The sequence below is a fragment of the Mustela lutreola genome, chromosome 1 (genome assembly GCF_030435805.1).
Source record: "Mustela lutreola isolate mMusLut2 chromosome 1, mMusLut2.pri, whole genome shotgun sequence".
In the NCBI taxonomy this organism is placed as follows: Eukaryota; Metazoa; Chordata; class Mammalia; order Carnivora; family Mustelidae; genus Mustela; species Mustela lutreola.
Genome location: NC_081290.1, coordinates 35,397,785 through 35,419,317, shown reverse-complemented (window position 1 = coordinate 35,419,317; position 21,533 = coordinate 35,397,785). Strand labels below are relative to the sequence as shown.

General features: G+C 38.6%; 1 protein-coding gene across 2 annotated transcripts in view; it reads right to left on the bottom strand.

Moving 5' to 3' along the window:
* SMIM14 (small integral membrane protein 14) overlaps positions 1-21,533 on the bottom strand; it is a 70,662-nt gene that overhangs the window by 20,115 nt on the left and 29,014 nt on the right. For both annotated transcript variants that reach the window (XM_059163228.1, XM_059163220.1), the window contains one exon: positions 20,576-20,685. In XM_059163228.1, the coding sequence (XP_059019211.1) occupies positions 20,576-20,650 (75 nt within the window). In that variant the 5' untranslated portion in view covers positions 20,651-20,685. The remainder of the gene's footprint in view (positions 1-20,575; positions 20,686-21,533) is intronic.

Here is a 21,533-nt window from a genome sequence, read left to right as displayed (position 1 = left end):
GGTGACTATAAAGACATCAAGCCTGAAATATTTACTGCCTTGCCCTTAAATCACTGAACCTAGAAAATAACACATGGGATAAGAGGAAAAAACAAATATTTCTGTGTAGCTATATAAAAATGTTCATTTAGAAATGTGAGATGCTCATGAATTACATCTACCTAATAATAATAACACAACAGGGGTGCCTGGGTGGCTCAGTGGGTTAAGCCTCTGCCTTCAGCTCAGGTCATGATCTCAGAGTCCTGGGATTGAGTGGGCAGCCTGCTTCCTTCTCTCTCTCTCTGCCTGCCTCTCTGCCTACTTGTGATCTCTGTCAAATAAATAAATAAAATCTTGAAAAAAAAAATACAATTATTTTTTCACTTACTCATTCAAAATATCTAACAAACGCTTACTATGTGCCATGTTGAGTTCTAGGTACTGAGGATATGGTATGAAGAAGACAAAGTTTCTACTGTTATGGATCATAACAGTCTTGGGGGGAAATCAGACAACTGACAAATAAATGTATCATAAAATGTCAGAGAGCCTTGCAGAGAATGAAAACAGGATGGCATTATATCTAAATCTGGCAGCAAGACAGAGGCAGTGACTCTTAAGGGTGTATCTACATGATAGTGAAGGTCAAGGGGATGACCATTCTGGACATTCCAGGCAAAGTAAACAACAAGAATGGTGATGAGGAACCAACAACAAAGCTAGTGTGGCTAGAGCATAAGAGCCATGCTACTTATTAGCTTTTGTATTTAACCCCAGAACCAAATGCTCTCTACACTCAAATCATCACAGTATGCTATTGATGTCATTTGTCTGACTGCCCCCAAGTCGGAGACATATACCAATATACAACAGATACCTACATCGTTCAACAGTGTGGAATTGCAGTACTTTCTCATTATTTTATATCTGAGATATATTTAAATAAAAATATTTTTAATATGTTAAAATTTATAAATTATTACTCTTAAAGTGACTTATTATAATTTAAATAACATGATTTATATATTACAATAAAACATTATGAATACTTAGAAATTAATGTGGATTAACTCATTGCCCCATGTATGCTTTTCTAGTCTTAAAATATGCACACTTTCACATAATCACTATTATGATAACAAATATTAGAAACTTGTATGTACTAAGAACTTTAACTTGTCTTCTTTAATCCTCAACCAAGGGCAGGAGGCAGGTTCTATTTTTGCTATTTTATGAATGGATGAAACCTGAGTTTGTGGAAGGTTAGCTACTTAGTGTGAACTCCAAATTATAATTTTTTTTCCAAAGTCTAAATTCTTTTTTTTAAGATTTTATCTACCTATTTGAAAGAGAGAGAGCACTAGAGAGAGAGAGCAAGTACCAGTGGGGGGCAGAGGGAGAGGGACAAGCAGGCTCCTCATCAGCAAGGAGCCTGATGTGGAGCTAGATTCCAGGACCCAGGGATCATGGCCTAAGCTGAAGGCAGGTTTAGTTTAACCAACTGAGCCACCCAGGCACCCTAAAGTCTAAATTCTTAACACAATTTCATTCTACTTCACAATGTACAAAATTCTGTGTCATAATTTTAGTTAACATATCATTACATTCTCTCAAGCACAATTCTAAATGGTTACAAAATACTTCCATGAACTGATGTACTATATAACTGATCTGAAGCAAATTCAGATTAAAATGAAAATAACTATAGGTATAGTTAATCAGCCTCTAAGACCAACAGAGCCAACAATTCCCTTCTGCACTAAAAGAGATCGTTCTGGAGGCGCTGGCTGGCTCAGTCCATACAGCAAGTGACTCTTGATCATGAGGTGGTGAGTTTGAGTCCAGTGGAAATTTCTAAAAAAAACCACAGGAAGAAAGAGTAGGCCTCCCTTTGGGACTATAATTAAAAATAGTAATGTAGTAATGTAGAGGGCGCCTGGGTGGCTCAGTGGGTTAAAGCCTCTGCCTTCGGCTCAGGTCATGATCTCAGGGTCCTGGCATCGGGCTCTCTGCTCAGCGGGGAGCCTGCTTCCCTCTCTGTCTCTGCCTGCCTCTCTGCCTACTTGTGATCGCTCTCTGTCAAAGAAATATTAAAATCTTAAAAAAAAAGTAATGTACAATTTGTCCTGCTATATAAGTTTCTAGAAAATTAATTAATTCACATATAATTGGTAAAAAGAGAAATTATGCCAGTTTAATGTGGAAGCTATGTTGGTTCATAAGAAGTGATTTTTCTTAGGTAAAGGCAGCCAGAAGAGTGGGAGTCAAATGCTCTTCAGCAAGAAAGGATAAACCCTGTGGCTCATGCTATGCAGACAGGAGCTCCCTGAGCTTTAAGAAAATTAAAAATGAGGGCCTGTGGGCATGTGCACAAGCTCACACACACATACCCAAGAATGAGAAGAATTTATTCACTGGGAGCCTGGCTGAGTGCAGTGAATCTTTGGAACATTCCACCAAGAGCTGTGGTGGAATCCTGGTCTTCTGGTCAGTGTTCTTTGAGTTTGCGGTGACACTCTCCATGTTCACAAGGAGGCAATGCTGCAGGTTCTGAATAATGAATGAGGTGCCAAAGTATCATGACCACATTCCTAGTCCAGCACTTAGCGTGCTTCCAAAACAGAGTTTTGGAATATATTTATATCTATACCTATGTCTATAACCAGTGTTCAGATTCAAACACCTATGATGAATACATTACAGTCTTTAAAAAATTCAAAAACCATGAATTTAGTACAACAAGAGAATCTTACTGTTTTAATGGAACTCTGTTTAAACAAAGGCCTAATTTACAATACATCTCAGTTTTCTTTTGACTTATTTGATTGAAGAACACAGTGGTACTACTGATGCTAATTTTGGCTACTCCAAAAGGAAACTATTTGTGAAAGCAAATAGAAGGAAACCAAGGATAATATGTGAAGGAAATAAAAATGCCAGTATCTATAGGATGGTCATGGACTTCAATTATTTTCTGTACTACAATGGAGGGGATGAGGAGGGAACCACATATGGATTATCTATAGCCAATAGTTGCAGTCCTGGTATACTTTCATGTTAACATTGATCCCAGGATCCCAGAAAAGAATTAAAAGTAGATTTAGATCTCTCTACCTAACTAGGATGGTCATGGAAAGTTCTTGAAGTGAGTTACCTCCAAAATCACAGACATCACAGTTATGAGTATAATAAATATATTTCTTCACTGGGGAAAAAGGTGGAAAACAGGGATTAAGAGAGACTGAAAGAGGAGCATCTGGGTGGCTCAGTTGGGAAGTATCTGTCTTTGGCTCAGATCATGATCTCTGGGTCCTTGGTTCCAGCCCTGCATTGGCTCCCTGCTCAGCGGGAAACCTGCTTCCCTCTCTCCCACTCCCACTGTTTGTGTTCCCTCTCCCCCTCTCTCTGTGTCAAATAAATAAATAAAATCTTAAAAAATAGAAAGAAAGAAAGAAACTGAAAGAATAAAAGATACCTGGCACACAGATTTCATGTTAGGGAACATTAAAGAACCTAAAATAGTTGTTAGGATATCCCAGAAGCCTAATAGAATACCTTTGCTATTGGAGGTCTATGGGAAAAATGCAGATCAAAGAGAAGATTCTAATGACTTTTAAAAAGCAGGTAGTGGATCTTCTATGAACAATCTTACTTTGGAGAAAAATTATTGAAAAGAATTACAAAGAACAGTCTCTTTTTGGAGTTATCAAAATGTACCTGTTATGGAGACCTGGATGTACCCCCAACTTCATAGGCTGAAGCCCTAAATCCCCAATGTGATGGTATTTGGAAGCGGGGCCTTTGGGAGGTAATTAGGTTTAAAGGAGGTCCTAAGGGTGAAGCCTCCATGATGGGATTAGTGCCCCGGAAGAAGAGACTATAGCCCTTGCTCTCTCCATGCTATGTGAGGATACAGCAAGAAGGCAACAGTCTGCCAACCAAGTAGAATTATCACCAGACACCAAATCTGTGCGCACTTGGATCTTGGACTTTCCAGACCCCAGAACTGTAAGAAATAAATGTTTGCTGTTCAAGTCACCTGTTTGTGGCATTTTGGTATTTTGCTATAGTGGCCCGAACTAAGTACCTAAACAAGAAGTTATTTACTATTTTCCTATGTCTGCTCAGGGACCGCACATAGACTGGAAGTCCCCTCCCATCCCATGAACAGGAGCTGCCTACGCACTGGTAAATACAAGAGTGGTTAAAAGTGAAGCTTTACTTGAAGTCAGATAAATTCAGGTTCAAATTCTGTGTCTGTTACTTTCTATAAAGTTTCAAACTATAAAAGACGTTAAATATGACCTACCAATGTCACTGGGTTGCTTCTTTACTGTCCCGGACATACCAAAGAATTAGAGACCTCAGACCAGAATGGGGAGATAGAGTTTACTGAGGAGATACTAAGTAGAGCACATTTACAAGAGAGAAAGCGAGCAAGGGTGGCAATGCCTCCAAGAAGCTCTAGCTGCTTTAAGCCTGCTTTCTGTATATGTACATTTGGCTTTGACTGACATTTTTGACTGACAGCTGATGGTTATATAACATTTTGGCTTCTGCGCATCCACCTACCCATGATGCATTCTGTTAAAACTCTATCTACTTACGTCTTCCATATTCTTTTTTTTTTTTTTAACATTTTATTAATTTGACAGACAGAAATCACAAGTAGGCAGAGAGGCAGGCAGAGAGAGAGAGGGAAGCAGGCTCCCCACCAGAGCAGAGAGCCCAATGCGGGGCTCGATCCCAAGACTCTGAGATCATGACCTAGCCGAAGGCAGAGGCCCAACCCACTGAGCCACCCAGGTGCCCCTGTCTTCCATATTCTTGAGTTTCTAATGAGTATTTGCCTGGACCTTAGGGCAAGCTACACCTTTTGTGTGCCTGCTCAGCTCCTGGAGGTCCTCTTGTCGCTTCTGGGCCAGCTCCGAGGTTAGGCCTCTCCTGCTGTTAGCCCTTGGAGGTGGCTGTGAAGGTGTGGCTGTTAACACTTAGGGATGGCTGCAAGGTTGTGGCCACCATGGGCTTTCTCCCTCCTTGCTCAGACCTAACTACCCTAACTACCTTCCTAACATTATGAACCTTAAGGCATCGTTAGGATTAAATGATATAATTAAACATATATAAAGTAAAATATGTATATAAAAAACTCAGTTCATGGCCCATAGGATAATGTTTTTAGATCACAGCATCACAGCAATAATATACAGGCAAGAGAGAAAATGTCTTTTTACTATACAACAGGGGTGTGTGTTTGTGAAATAAGCATTCTCAAATTTATCACTACTATTTTTTTTAAAAATGAAACTCTAAAACCAACAACAAAGTACTTTCAAAGCAATGACTAAACAGTTGGGTCAATGTCTTCTCTAGCCAGACCTCACACAGCTCACAGTTGTAAGGCTGGCTTGAAAATATCCAAGCAGGGAGATTCCTGCGGCTTTCCTCAAAATATCAATACAGAACTTCCTACATCCTAATGGGGCTCAGTAATGTTCTAGTAGTTCTTAGGGAAAGAGAAGTGACCAAAATGGACAAAAGCCTACCATACAATAACTCTTTTTTAACATTCTGGGTAATATATTCTAGACACATGCATTTGTAATACAGTTTATCCTTGAACACAGTGAGTAGGGATGTTGGCCCCCTGTCAAAAACCCGTGTATAAATTTTAACTCCCCCCAAACTTAACTATTAATACACTACTGCTGACTGAAAGCCTTACCCATAACAGTTGATTAACACATATTTTGTATGCTATCTGTATCATATACTGTATTCTTATAATAAAGCAAGCTAGAGAAAAAGAAAATGTTAAAATAATGATAAGGGAAAACACAGTATGGTACTGCATCTATCAAAAAAACCGTAGGTATATGTGGACCCGCACAGTACAAACCCATGCTGTTCAAGGATCAACTGCATATATGTATGTGTATATAATCTTACAAAACAACCCTCTCCATGTTATCTTGCTATCTTTTTTGCCATATTCAACAATCAGTCACAAATCTTTTTTTAAAAGATTCATTTATTTATTTTAGAGCACACATGCGTCGGGGGGGAGGGACATGACAGGGTGAGAGAAAGAGAGAGAAACAGACTCCCTGCTGAGTGTGGGGCTCAATCCTATGACCCTGAGATCATGACCTGAGCTGAAACCAAGAGTTAGACACTTAACCAACTGAGCCACCCAGGTGTTCCTAGTCACAAATCTTTTAATGTCCAAAACCAGCTCTACATTACTTTAATGTTGCATAGTATTCCTTTTAATTATACATGAATGTATATTTCCCAATTTATACATGAATGTTCCTATAAATGCATTCTTACTCAATTAATCTCTCTAGGATAAGGAGAGAAATTTTTAGAATAAAGGTATACACATTTTAAGTTTTCTTTTTTTTTTTTACTTTTTTTTTTTAAGATTTTATTTATTTATTTGACAGAGATCACAAGCAGGCAGAGAGGCAGGCAGAGAGAGAGAGAGAGAGGAGGAAGCAGGCTCCCTTCAGAGCAGAGAGCCCAATGTGGGGCCTGATCCCAGGACCCTGGGATCATGACCTGAGCCGAAGGCAGAGGCTTAACCCACTGAGCCACCCAGGTGCCCACATTTTAAGTTTTCATACACATTATTCAATTACAGGAGGGATACTTTAAAGAAATGACAAAATACAAAAAAATATTCAATTCAAATATTTCTATATAATCATACCACTGCAGAAGTCCAATGTTTCAACTGGGAGATTATCTAGAACCTAGTATTTTGATCATACTTAGTTCTTTTTTTTTTTTTTTTCAGGATTTTATTTATTTATTTGAGAGAGCATGAGCAGAGGGAAGGGCAGAGGGAGAAGCAAACTCCCCACTGAGCAGAGAACACGTTGCGGGGCTCCATCCCAGGACTCTGGAATCATGACCTGAGCCAACGGCAGACGCTTAACTGACTGAGACACCCAGGTGCCCCTGATCACACTAAGTTCTTAATGACTGAGTATCATCTCTACATATTTTCCTATAACATTAACAAAAATAACTTGTGGCAACCACAATAATCCATGCACCTTTCAAGGTTGAAGACTTCAAATAGCTGGGTTAAAGGGGAAGTCTGAATATTTTGAAAATATTTTTTTAAATGTCTAAACACTAATAGGTTGGGATTCTTTGCCCAAATGATATACATATACTTTCTCCAAGCCTACAAAATACCTTCTGATTTTGAGTTTAATTAATTTATTGAACCAAAATCAATACACAACCTAAAGCCACTGACAAGGGAACAGGGAAATTCATATGCTATACCCTGATGGTACAAGTGATTTTGATTTTATACCTATATAAGGATAGTTAGATAGATATGTATATCTGTAAAGATCTATAAATGCACAAGATACGTGACTGGGAAGTCCACAAACTAAATGCAACTTCTAGCCAAGCAAGCAATAGTGACCACGGGGTCAGAGCTGAGGGGTAGGCCACAGGAAGTTGCCAAAGTCAAAAGATTTAGACTTTTTGTTCTATTTTTCTATATTGTTTCAAGTATTCACAATTTTTTAAAAAAAGATTTTCTTTATTTATTTGACAGACAGCGATCACAGGTAGGCAGAGAGGCAAGCAGAGAGAGGCGGGGGGGAAGCAGGCTCCCTGCTGAGCAGAGAGCCTGATACGGGGCTCGATCCCTGGACCCTGAAATCATGACCTGAGCCGAAGGCAGAGGCTTAACCCACCCGGCGCCCCAAGTATTCACAATTTTAATATTTACCTCTTACTTGTGTTTCTGAAAGAGAAAATACCAATTATCATTACACTGTTAAAAATGTTGAAATCTTAAACCTTAATGTGCTAGTATTTGGAGGTGGGGCCTTTCAGAGGTGATTAGAGCATACGGATGGAGCCCTTATGAACAGGACTGATGTCCCTTTTTTTCTTCACTTTTTTTTTTTTTATTTGAGAGAGTGCACATGAGCACTGGAGAGGGGAGGGTCAGAGGGAGAAGCAGACTCCCCACTGAGCAGAGAGCCTGACGCAGGTTTGATCCTAGGACATTGGGATCATGACATGAGCCGAAAACAGACACTTAACCAACTGAGCCAGGCGCCCACAACGAATGTCCTTTTAAAAGAGACCCCAGAATACTCTTGTACTCTCTCTACCATGGGAAGATCAAACCAGAAAACAGGACTGCAACCAGGAAGAGGGCTCTCACCAGAACCCAACCATGCTGGCATCTAATCTTGGAACTTCCAAGTCTCCAAAACTGTTAAGGATAAACTGCTGTTGTTTATAAGCCACCCAGTCCATAGTATTGCTGTAGAAAACTAAACTAAGACATTTGCTAACATGAAAAGATATACAAAGTAAGAAAAAAACAGTTGCAGAAATGTATGTGTACTATGGCTCCCTTCTATGTAAAACAAATTTCTAGAATGGTGTATGTAGCAAACTGTATTTTCCAAAACCATCCATAGCCTTATTTCCAGTCACATATGATCTTCCAGATCTTTCTACTCCCTATTAAGAGGTGGAGAGTCTTAACTAAGAAATTTTGGGGTGCCTGGGTGGCTCAGTGAGTTAAAGCTTCTGCCTTTGGCTTAGGTCATGATCCCAGGGTCCTGGGATCAAGCCCCGCATTGGGCTCTCTGCTCAGTGGGGAGCCTGCTTCCTCCTCTCTCTCTCTGCCTGCCTCTCTCCCTACTTGTGATCTGTCAAATAAATAAATAAAAATCTTTAAAAAAATTAAAAAAAGAAATTGATTAACATTAATTAAAATTAATCAAAATTAACTCAAAATGGGTTAAAGACTTGAATGTAAGATCTGAAACCATAAAAACCCTAGAAGAAAGCACAGGCAGTAAGCTCCTTGATACGAGTATTAGTGGCATATTTTTGATCTGACTCCAAAAGCAAAGGCAACAAAAGCAAAAATAAATAAGTGGAACTAGGCGAAACTAAAAATCTTCTGCAAACTAAGGAAACCATCAACAAAATGAAAAGGTAACCTACTAAGTGGAAGAAAATATTTGCAAATCATCTGTCTGATAAGGGATTAAAATCCAAAATATTTTTTTAAAAACTCCTATACCTCAATAGCAAAAAAAAAAAAGTCTGATTTAAACATTCTAAATAGACATTTACCCTAAGACAATATACAGATGAAACAAGTACATGAAAAGATGTTCAACATCACTAATTATCAGGGAACTTCAAATCAAAAGTACAGTGAGACATCGCCTCACACCTATTAGAATAACCATTACCAAAAAGACAAGAAATAACAGGCATTAGTGGAACTTGTGCACTACTGGTGGGAATATAAATTGGTGCAGCCACTATAGAAAATGATGTAAGGTTTCTAAAAAAAAAATAAGTAAGATTGGAACTATTGCTACATGATACAGCAATTCCACTTTCAGGTATTTATTCGAAGAAAATGAAAACACTTATTTGAAAAGATATACGTATACCCATGTGCATTCTGCCACATTATTTTCAAGAGCCAAGATACAGAAACAACCTAAGTGTCTACCGATGGATAAAAATGGTGTGTACACACACACACACACAGACACACACACACATGAATAATATTCAGCCATAGAAAGAATGAAATCTTGCCATTTGTGACAACCCAGATGGACTCTGAGGACACATGCTGAGTGACATAAGTCAGAGGAGACAAATACTGTATAATCTGTCTTATATGTGGAATTTAAAACGACTAACCAAATAAATACAGAGAACAGACTGGTGGATGCCAGAGGTGGGTGGTAGAGGTCAGGCAAAATGGCTACAGGGGTCAAAACTTCTTTGTATCTACATAAGACGATAGACGTTAACTAGACTTACTGTGGTGATCATTTAGTAATATGTAAGTATCAAATCATTTTGTTGTATACCTGAAATTAAATGTTATTCGTCAATTATAGTTGAAAAAAAAAAAAGGAGGTGGAGTCTATTTCCTCTCCTCTTGAACCTGAACAGGCTTGTTGACAACTGTAATCAAAAGTATAACAGGGGCGCCTGGGTAGCTTAGTCAACTGAACGACCAACTCTTGATTTTGACTTAGGTCATAATCTCCAGATTGTGGGATCAAGCCCCACATTGGGCTCTGTACTCCGGGCAGGGAGTGTGCTTGAGGTTCTCTAACTCCCTCTGCCCCTCCCCGCAGCGCTTGCATGCTCTCTCTCTCAAATAAATAAATAAATCTTTAAAAAAAAAAAAAAAAAAAAAAAAAAAAAAGATGTCGTGCCTGGGTGGCTTCGTCGGTTAAGGATCTAACTTCCACTCGGGTCATGATCTCAGGTTCCTGGGATGGAGACCCACTATGGGCTCCCTGCTCTGCAGGGAATGTTCTTGTCCCTCTCCTTCTGCCCCTCCCCCACTCATACTTACTTTCTCTTAAATAAGCTTTTTTTAAAAAGAAAAGTATAACAACAAAAACATTTAATAAAGAGGGCTTCTGGCTGGCTTAGTCAGTAGAGCATGTGACTCTTGATCTCAGGGTGGAGAATTTGAGCCCCACATTGGGCACAGAGCCTACTTAAAATGAAAATTTTTTAAAAGGGGCAGCTGGGTGGCTTAGTCAGTTTGGCATCTGCCTTTGGCTCAGATCATAACCCCAGGGTCCTAGGATTGAGCCCCGCATCAAGCTAGCTGCTCAGTGGGGAGCCTGATTCTCTCTCTGCTACCACTCTGCCTGCTTGGACACTCTCTCTCTCTGTGAAACAAAAAAATAAAATCTTGAAAAAAAATTTTTTTTAAAGTATAACAGAAGTGCTGTATGCAACTTTTTAGGCCAAGTCATAAAAAGCATCCAGATGCTGGGGTGCCTGACTGCCTCAGACAGTAGAGCATGTGACTCTTAATCTTGGGGCTGTGAATTTGAGCCCCATGTTGAGTGTAGAGATTACTTAAGGAAATTAAAAAAAAAAAAGTATCCACCTGTTGCCTGGTTCTCTCCCTCCCACATCCTCCCTTGGGATGGATACTCAACCTTGGAACCAAGCCACCGTGCTGCGAGGAAGCCAAGCAACCACACGAAAAAGCCATCCAAGTAGGTGTTCCGGCTGACAGCACTAGGTAGGGTTTCTGTCATCTACCAGTATCAACTGCCAGACAATGAGTAAGTAAGCCTCCACATACTTCATGCTCCCAGCCTCTGAGTCTTACAGCTAAGAACCCAGACATGATGCAGCCCATGAGCCATCCCCACGATGCTGTGTGTGAACTTCAGACAGACGGTCTGTCAGCTTAATAAAGCTTTTATGCCACTAAGTTTTGGAGTAATGTGCTCTGCAGACATACAACTGGAATAATATAAAAGAATCAGTTCATATTCAGTAAAGAAGCAATGAGGGGTGGGAGAATATAGGGAGATTTTTACTTTCTCTTTCAACACTTAGTATACTGCTTGAATTATTGAATTAAATATACTGATATGCAATCACTATTTTATCTTTTAAATAAAACATAACCTCACTTCCTAATTGGTAAAGTGAATTATACCTCTAATCACAGGAGGACTAACTAGTCTTCCAGTGCCTGGATGATACTGATAGAAAGTATTAAGATTTGAAAGAAAAAGTAAAAAAGAATTTCCTTTATTGACTAAAAACTCAAAAGCTAATCAGATGATTAAAAAGGCTTTGTAGCCACACGAAAATAGTAGATATCAGTATTAAATTGGGGAAATATACACATAAAAATACACACATACCACAGTATCTAAATATATATTTGTTAAAAATATCTGGGAAAGTGCACACCAAATTCATTTAGGGAAGTCAAGAATAAGCCACATACAGAGACGTGAGTGATGAGTTTAGTCTTACTTTTTTTTTTTTTTTAAAGATTTTATTTATTTATTTGACAGACAGAGAGAGATCACAAGTAGGCAGAAAGGCAGGCAGAGAGAGGGGGAAGCAAGCTCCCCACTGAGCAGAGAGCCCGATGCGGGGCTCGATCCCAGGTCCCCGAGATCATGACCTGAGCCAAAGGCAGAGCCTTAGCCCACTGAGCCACCCAGGTGCACCTAGTCTTACTTTTAATGTACTGATTTTTTTTTTTGGAAGGACATATTCATATATTATTTCAATAACTAAACATTTTACAATTTAAGTTTACAATTAAATAAAAAGATACTATCAGTAGCCATATTTGCTAGGTGGAGAGGTTTTTCAAGAAAATTTTTCAGACATACATATTTTTCTTCTGGGAAAGAGGCCAATCAATCTTGATGCAACTAATTTAAGTACAGTGAACATTAGCCACAATTTACAGGGCCTTTGGGCCTATTAAGAGAAATCTGACCAAGGATCTCCCAGATCACATGCTTATAGTATTTTAATATGAAAATAAAGTTAAGTAAATTAAAAATGTAGAAGTTTCAGTTATACTGTTTAGACCTGAAATACAGAGCTCGACAAACCAAAAAAAAAGGGATTATCTGTGTTCCAAATCTTAGGTTACAACACAGAACAGGAAAAATACAGAGCATAATCCGAGTTCACATTACTAAATCTGTTCTCTCTTTCTGGAACTTCTATCATTAATAGAAGAAACTTTATGCCAAGAGGCAGCTAGTCAAGGAGAAGAGAAGGAGGGGTGGAAAGGGAGCAGAAGAGGGTACAGCCGGAATAATTCTGCAAAAGGCTTCAAGGAGAAGAATGGAAAAAGTCCCTCTGCAGGCCATTTTTATTGTTTTAAGGAAGTAGTAGTCATTAAAAACAAACAAACAAAAACAAAAAAACACTATACTATACCCCAAAACAACTAAATATAGTTGTTACAAGGATTTTTTTTTTTTTAATACTAACCTCACAAAAGACAAAAAAAATACCAGACAACTTAAAAAAATGATTTATGGGGCACCTGGGTGGCTGAGCTGATTAAGCATCCAACTTGATTTTGGCTCAGGTCACCATCTCAGAGTCATAAGACCGAGCCCCGTACTGGGCTCCGTGCTCAACATGGAGACTTCTTGTTCGTCTCCCTCTGCTCCTCCTCCTTCTAGTTTTTTCTGTCCCTCTCAAATCAATCAATCAACAGAATCTTTTAAAAAAATGATTTATAATTAGATTACAATTTTGTGTGGGCATCTTTCTACACATGTAGTAGTACTCTACTATCATATCAACAAAAACCCATATTCATCACTGGGCATATTCCCATATTAAATTAAGTAATGAAACAGAAAAACCTGATATAGATGTCTGATTTTAATTGCAAGAAACTCACTGTATATTCTTATCCACTTCTTTGAGTCTTATCTGCCAGTATTTGATGAGTAAAGCACTAACTAGAATAGGCTAGAAATAGACTATAATCTCTGATAATGTCTCTATTTGTTAATGTTTCTGAACATTCCTAAGACTAATAGAAACATACATGCACCCAGCAAAATACAACTGTTATGAACATGTGTATAACTCAATGATGTAATTAAATCACTGGAAGGAGATATGCCAAGTGAGTAAGCAAAGCTTTGTCATCAGCACCCCAAAATGGGCATTCTTTGTACTGCAGTCTTACCGACCTTACCCTTAAATTCTGTCTACAATGTATCATCTAAAACACTCCTATAACACAGTCAGAAATACAGTCACTTGTATTAAGGTCAATAGTGCAGACAAGACAATAAAATGAATGAAAATCATACTTACTATTCTTTGTACTAATACGGCTTAGCAGTTAAAGAATCAAAACGCACATAAGCACTGATGAGGCAACAGTTAAGAATTTGAATTGCTGCTTGTGTCTGTTTTGCCTTAAGAAACATGTAAGTGTCTTCTATTTTTTTCCTAAGGTTTTATTTATTTATTTGAGAGAGAAACGGAGAGCATGAATCAGGACGGCAGAGGGAGAGGGACAAACAGAGGGACAAGCTGAGCGGGGAGCCAAGTACAGTGCTCAATCCCAGGACCTGGAGATCACGACCTGAGTGGAAGTCAGATGTTTAGCTGACTGAGCCACCCAGGTGCCACTAGCTTTTTCTATTTTTATATATATATTTTAAATACTGATGAGAAAAAAAAAATCTACCAATTTAGAAATCAAAGAATGTAAGAAGAGAAAAAAGTCTTCTTAGAATTATTGGAAAGCAGGGCACCTGGGTGGCTCAGTGGGTTAAAGCTTCTGCCTTCGGCTCAGGTCATGATCTCAGGGTACGGGGATTGAGCCCCACATCTGGCTCTCTGCTCAGGAGGGAGCCTGATTCCCCTTCTCTCTCTGCCTGCCTCTCTGCCTACTTGTGTTCTCTGTCAAATAAATAAAATCTAAAAAAAAAAAAATAAAATAAAATAGAGAAAATGAGAGATAAATTTATTTATTTATTTTTTAAAGATTTTATTTATTTATTTGTCAGAGAGAGAGCGAGCGAGAGCGAGCACAGGCAGACAGAGTGGAAGGCAGAGTCAGAGGGAGAAGCAGGCTCCCTGCTGAGCAGAGAGCCCGATGATGCGGGGCTTGATTCCAGGACCCCGGGATCATGACCTGAGCCGAAGGCAGCTGAGCCACCCAGGCGTCCCGAGAGATAAATTTAAAAAAAAGAATTATTGGAAAGCTAAACATCATAGAATATATTTTCTTTTCAAATAACGTAACAGTGCATTCAAAAATTTTATTCCTGGGACGCCTGCGTGGCTCAGTGGGTTAAAGCCTCTGCCTTAGGCTCAGGTCATGATCCCGGGGTCCTGGAATCAAGCCCCGCATCATCGGCTCTCTGCTCAGCAGGGAGCCTGCTTCCTCCCCTCTCTCTGCCTACTTGTGATCTCTGTCTGTCAAATGAATAAATAAAATCTTTAAAACAAAAATTTTATTCCTTAGTGAAAAAAGTCTGTCTTAATTATTGTATATTATTTTACTGCTTATAATGTCTCTGAAGTAGCTTACAAAATTTTATTTTTAGGGGCGCCTGGGTGGCTCAGTCAGTTAGGCGCTGATTCTTAATCCTGGCTCAAGTCATGATCTCAGGGTCATGGGCTCAAGCCCCACATCAGGCTCTGAGCTCAGCAGAAAGTCTACTGAAGACTCTCTCTTCCTCTCCCCCAGCTTCTCCCATGGCAGGAGCTCTCTTTCAAATAAATAAATAAATAAATAAATAAAAGTTTTATTTTTAAGATTAATTATTTGACTAGGTAATGCATTCACATAGTTTTAAAATGTCAAATACAGTGAAGACTCTCCCTTACTGCTTTCTCCTACTGCACCCCTACCCCAACACAGGGCCCTTGATCACAAATACAGTGTTTTTAAAGGTGCTTCTAGGAGACCACCAGGCAGCAGAACTGTGCACGGCATTACAGAAACCATCCAGGGCCTACAGCTGAATTGCCAGGGTTGAATATGCCTCCGCCACTTTGTGGTCAGCTCTAACACCTGGGAAAAGTGACTTAAACTCTCTGTGCCTCAGTTTCCTCATTTGCAAAAGGCAAATTCACATCAGAGACTTTCTGTGGGTACTAGTAGCTAGACTAGCTTCAAATTCTCTTTAACATAGCCATTATTATAAACCCAAGGTAAATCCCTTGGAAACCATTTCTACATATTTACAAACGTATTATACTGACATACACACACACCTCCCATACACACACTCATACTCCAACGTGCAAAGACTTCTCTATGGCTTTCACTATCACTTCTCAGATACTTCTAAAATATGTTTCTTCTTGTATTTCTAGTTTGTGTGCTCTCTCCCCAAAAAACGCAGTTCCCATCCCCCCACCCACCCACTTCCCCTCCCACAGAGGCAACCACTTTCAACTTTTAGGTGATTATTTTAGTATTTACCTCCATATCTTTATAAATATGCATTATTGCTTCTCCTTGATTTTCCAGGTGTTTTTTAAAAGATTTTATTTATTTATTTGACAAACAGAGAGAGATCACAACTAGGCAGAAAGGCAGGCAGAGAGCGAGGGGGAAGCAGGTTCCTGGCTGAGCAGAGAGCCTGATGTGGGGCTAAATTCCAGGACCCTGAGTTCATGGCCTAAGCTAAAGGCAGAGTCTCAACCCACTGAGCCACCCAGGCGCCCCTTGATTTTTCAATTTTAAACAATATCCATTGATTCGCCAGTATAAAATATGAAAGACCAGAATGTTGCACTGGAAGTGTGAGAAATGTCTGGATTCTGGATATATTTTCAAGGTTGAGCCAAAAGGATTGTTTCTCCATTAGCTATGAGGTTGAAAGAGTAAACACTGACACAAAAGGTATGGCTTAAGCAACCAGAACAATGGAGTGAATGGAGAAGTCAAGAAAGTTTAAGGTTGGGGGCAAGAAAAAAAGTTTGGTAATGTGCATATTAACTGTAAGACACCTACTACTTATCTAGATGGAGATGCTGCATCAACACTTGGACATACAAAATTCTGGAATGTGGGAGCAAGCAGTGTCTTGGCTGCTCTTGTTCTAAGGTACAACTTTGGCTCTTTCTTGTTTTGGCACTTACCCTCCCTTTGAACCTATTCATTTTCTGTGCCAGGCTCTCCTGTGTGAGCCAAATGATTTCCTTTTAATACGTCTTTTTCTGCTTAACTCAGCCAGAACTTCTATAACCTATAATAAAGAACCTTAACTGATATTGTGACTAAATTAGGGAAAGCAGTTAGCTTAAATTGTGAATGAATAGAACTTTATCGAAATAGAAAGGAAATAATGATAAAATCTTAACTGCTTCTAAGCTGAATACCTTCCTTGGCAAAGCCCATCTATTCCGCCAGAACAGGCAAAACTAAACTGCAGCCCAGCATCCAACTAATGAGCTAACCATAAATGCTCATTAGAATCCTCAAGTTTCGGGGTGCCTAGGTGGCTCAGTGGGTTAAGGCTCTCTGCTCAGCGGGGAGCCTGCTTCCCCATCTTTGCCTGCCTTCTGCCTACTTGTGATCTCTCTCTGTCAGATAAATAAATGAAAGCTTTAAAAAAAGAATCCTCAAGTTTCCCCAGGTTTTTACTTGCTATCAGCACTTTAATCCTTAAGAATTGGTAATACTCTAACCTACAAGAAAATCAAATTTCATTATATGTGGTAAAAAATAACAAAAATTCCAAATTAGTACCTAAAATTAGTAAGATACTACTCTACTGCAAGGCTGAATTAAATGTCCATTTTTAGAAGGATAAAAATAAATTTCTGCTCTACCATCATATTACAATACCTTATTATTATATCCATGAGTTTCCTGAACATGTAGACATCTAAATCATGGTGGTTATAACTAATACAGAAAAATTACACCCTCGGATAAACTGCTTTTAAAATAAAGGCTAGGGGGGCGCCTGGGTGGCTCAGTGGGTTAAAGCCTCTGCCTTCGGCTCAGGTCATGATCCCAGAGTCCTGGGATGGAGCCCCGCATGGGGCTCTCTGCTCTGTAGGGAGCCTGCTTCCTCCTCTCTCTCTCTGCGTGCCTCCCTGCCTACTTGCAGTCTCTGTCAAATAAATAAATAAAATCTTAAAAAAAAATAAAATAAAATAAAGGCTAGGGAGTTAGACTTCCACAGAGTAATAAGATAAAGGTACTAAAAAGTATGAGAGCAGAAGACAATGAATGAGAGGTAAAAAAGCCTAGTATATTATAAGCTGACAATATTTGAATGAAAAAAAGATAGGTTTCGTTAAATAATCTTTTTCTGATTATAAGATATATTATCACAGAAAATACAGAAAACTATTTTTTTAAAAAGCCTTTTATATTCTACAATCCAGAGATAAAAAATGTTAACATATTGACATATTTTCTTCAAGTCTTTTTTTCCTGTGAACACATATATATGGCATATGTGGGTACAGAAAAGCAAGACCATACTAAATGTCATTTCCATATCTTGCTTTTATTCACTTCATATATGAATTTCCCTTATGTTATTATATATTCTTTAAAGAAGTAATTATTTTGGTCTGCCTGGGTGGCTCAATAGGTTAAGCTTCTGCCTTCGGCTCAGGTCATGATCTCAGGGTCCTGGGATCCGAGCCCCGAATCGGGCTCTCTGCTCAGCAGGGAGCCTGCTTCCCCCCCACCCACCCACCCCCGTCTGCCTCTCTGCCTACTTGTGATTTCTCTCTCTGTCAATAAATAAATAAAATCCTTAAAAATAAATAAATTAAAGATGTAATTATTTCAAACATCTGTATAAGATTCCATCATATGAACACACAAGATATAACCACTATAACCACTGCCCTCCTGGTAGGCAGTTAGGCGTGTTTGTAACTATTCACTACCAGAAATAATGCTACACTAAAGAGTATTACACATTACTGAATTTAGAGAAGTTAGACCTTATTTCTGAATTTCTGAAATTAGAGATCTTATTTCAAAAGATACTCTTTCAGAAAAAAACATTTTGAGGAAGCACTTAATAGCTACTAGGTAGTAGATGGAACTAGAGGGTATTACGCTGAGTGAAATAAGTCAATCAGAGAAAGACAATTATCGTATGATCTCTCTGATATGAGGAATTTGGAGGATCATGGGGGAAGGGAGGGAAAAATGAAACAAGATGGGACAGGGGAGGGAAACAACCATAAGAGACTCTTAATCTCAGGAAACAAACTGTTGGGGGGTGGGGGAGGGGGGAGGGTGGCTGGGTGGTGGACATTGGGGAGGGTATGTGCTATGGTGACTGCTGTGAATTGTGATTCACAGACCTGTACCCCTGAAGGAAATAATATAAGTTAATAAAATAAAAAATAAAATAGCTACAAGGTAGATATGGCACCAAAATGCTGCCTGATTAGGAGTTTAAATAAAAGAAATAAAAATTATAAAGCACAATTCAAATCAAACAAATGTCTATCAAGCCTAATCTGCAAATTTCCTTATTGAATCAAATGAGTTTCTCCTCCCTTCTGGCATCTTCAATTCTCCTTATCAGCATGTTATCCACCAATGGATCACCCTTCACTGATTTATAGCATGTGAAAATATGCAGCACAGACTAAAAACTGTAAACTTTTAAAGGTTTGTAAAATCTAAAATCTATATTCACATAAAGTACTTTCCACTAGGATTGCTATAAACAATGTTCCATCAGGCATGAATGTATACATTAAAGACAAAACAAAACAAAAGCTAAGAATGGTTTCCTTGGCAGTCTACTAAAGAGGACAGAAATATACAAGGGATCATAAAAAGTAGGGCTTAGTTTTAGCTATCTCTAAAAAAAAAAAACAGCAGAGCTAAGAGGAAAAAGCATGATACTACGTTAACAATAAAAATACAACACTAAGGGCGCCTGGGTGGCTCAGTGGGTTAAGCCGCTGCCTTCGGCTCAGGTCATGATCTCAGGGTCCTGGGATCGAGGCCCGCATCGGGCTCTCTGCTCAGCAGGGAGCCTGCTTCCTCCTCTCTCTCTGCCTGCCTCTCTGCCTGCTTGTGATCTCTCTCTGTCAAATAAATAAAATCTTTAAAAAAAAAAAAAAAATACAACACTAAGAAAAAAGAGGTAGTAATTCTTATTAAAAACTGATCTCCTGGAAAAACTTACCAGTTAAATTCAAGTCTATTTTTTTGTTCCTAGTATCACAGTAATTAAAAAAAAAAAAAAAAAAGCTTTATGTTTAAATTTAGCCATAAAAACTATCAGCTATGTGACGTCATGAATAGGAGAATATATTTTAAATAGTCTCTCCTCAGACTCATCTATTTTCACATCAAGTTATCAGAGAGATGATTCTGCCGTTTTATCTCTATAGCCACGAGTCTAATTTATAAGTTCTTATTTTATTGATTTCCCTCTAAGACATTCTTTAGGATCATAAGTCCCAGCACATGCTGACTCTAAGAGGAGTACCACTCACAAAAATCACACTTCTGATCATTATATATAGACACTGAGTCAGCAGAAAACCTGCTTACTAACCACCAAAAACTCAAATATTTGAACAAATGTTTATTCCTGGCTTTATTAACTGGTCTATGATAATATACCTCTGTACAAGAGTATTCTAGAACAATAAAATGTTGTCTAACATAATAATCTCTTATTGTTAATAATAGTTAATTTCTTCTTTTGCACATAAAAAGTATAAAGTATAATACATTAGAAGTCTAGAGACTTAGGAAAGATTCTAGAGACTTAGGAAAGTCTTAAAAACCCTATAAATTCAAACCTCACAACAATCAACTCAATGAGACTATCTAAAGCTTGTTCAGAATCTGATTTGGATTTGGAAATGTTTTATATAGAGATTTTTATTGTTATGTCATTTGTTAGAGTAGGATCTGAACCATGTCACAAGAGGAACTGTGACCTCATATAGCAATTTATCAAGTAAACATGCTCCATATAGATAAAGACCATATTCCTTAAGACAGAACAGAAAAGGTTATACACACGTTTTACTTACCTATGACAGTGATATCACCAACATAAATCTACCATAAACAGATAATAATCTGTTTTTATCTCTAATAAAAGAATTGCTGGCAGGCACTTTGACCATTATGACTTAAACTGCCGTGGAATTTTAATTATGAAATAATTTCAGTGACCATCAAATGAAAATTCTCTAATAACCCATGCCCACAAAAATAGGACAGAAGGGGTACACAGTTCAATTCTGAATAGGACTGTCCCATTCATCTCACCAGATTGATCAGCCTTCTCATTGCATGTTCATGAGAGCAAACACATTCACAGGGATCGAATCCACCTTCTGCCATGATTGCCCAGCTTGATTTAACTCGACTGTTTAAATCTAGGAGCAAGAAAAGAAAGTGTAAGACAACTGCGGAGCATTACTCTTTCTGTTGAGCTATGAAAAATTCATATTATTGTACAGATTTATAGTAATTCTCTTAAACTTAGGCTAGTTTACTTATTAATGACCTATATTTATGAATTTATACTAACATATAAATTATGAATTAATTATATAAATTTTGAATTAATTATATAAATTATGAATTTATAGAAACAACTGCCTACCCCTTCTACCATCAGACTGATTTCCTACAAATGTGACTGTCTTCAAATGCTCTATCCTGGCTCTCTTGTGTGGCGGATGATGCTAGAGTCCTACTCTGCTTGCTTCTTTAACTTTGTTAGCTACAGTAGTGCCATAGACCAAACGCTTATGCCACCCCTTAAAATTCTTATTGTTAAAAAGGAGACAGCAGGCCCCAAAATGGGAGTCACTCATGCTAAAGTCCATCTCAGCAAACCAAGACCTAATCACCCAATCTAATTGCAGTTTCAGCTCTAAGAACCATAACCTTCAGCCAACCAACATGAAATTACCCAGTCAGCATTAGTGAGCTAACCCGTCCATACATTCCTACCATTCCCCCTTGGGAAGGTGATCTTGCCTAAAACAGTACATTCTTTGCTAATAATTTCCTTTTTCCACCCCCTTTCTGCCTTTAAAAACCTTTCCTTTTCTACAGCTTGGTGGAGCTCCTTTCTATTTGTTAGATGGGATGCTGCCCAGCTCATGTAATCTCTACACCCAACATCGGGTTGGAACTCTGACCTTAAGGATCAAGAGTTGCATGCTCTTCCTACTGAGCCAGCCAGGTGCCCCCAAAAATACAAGTCCTGAAAGTC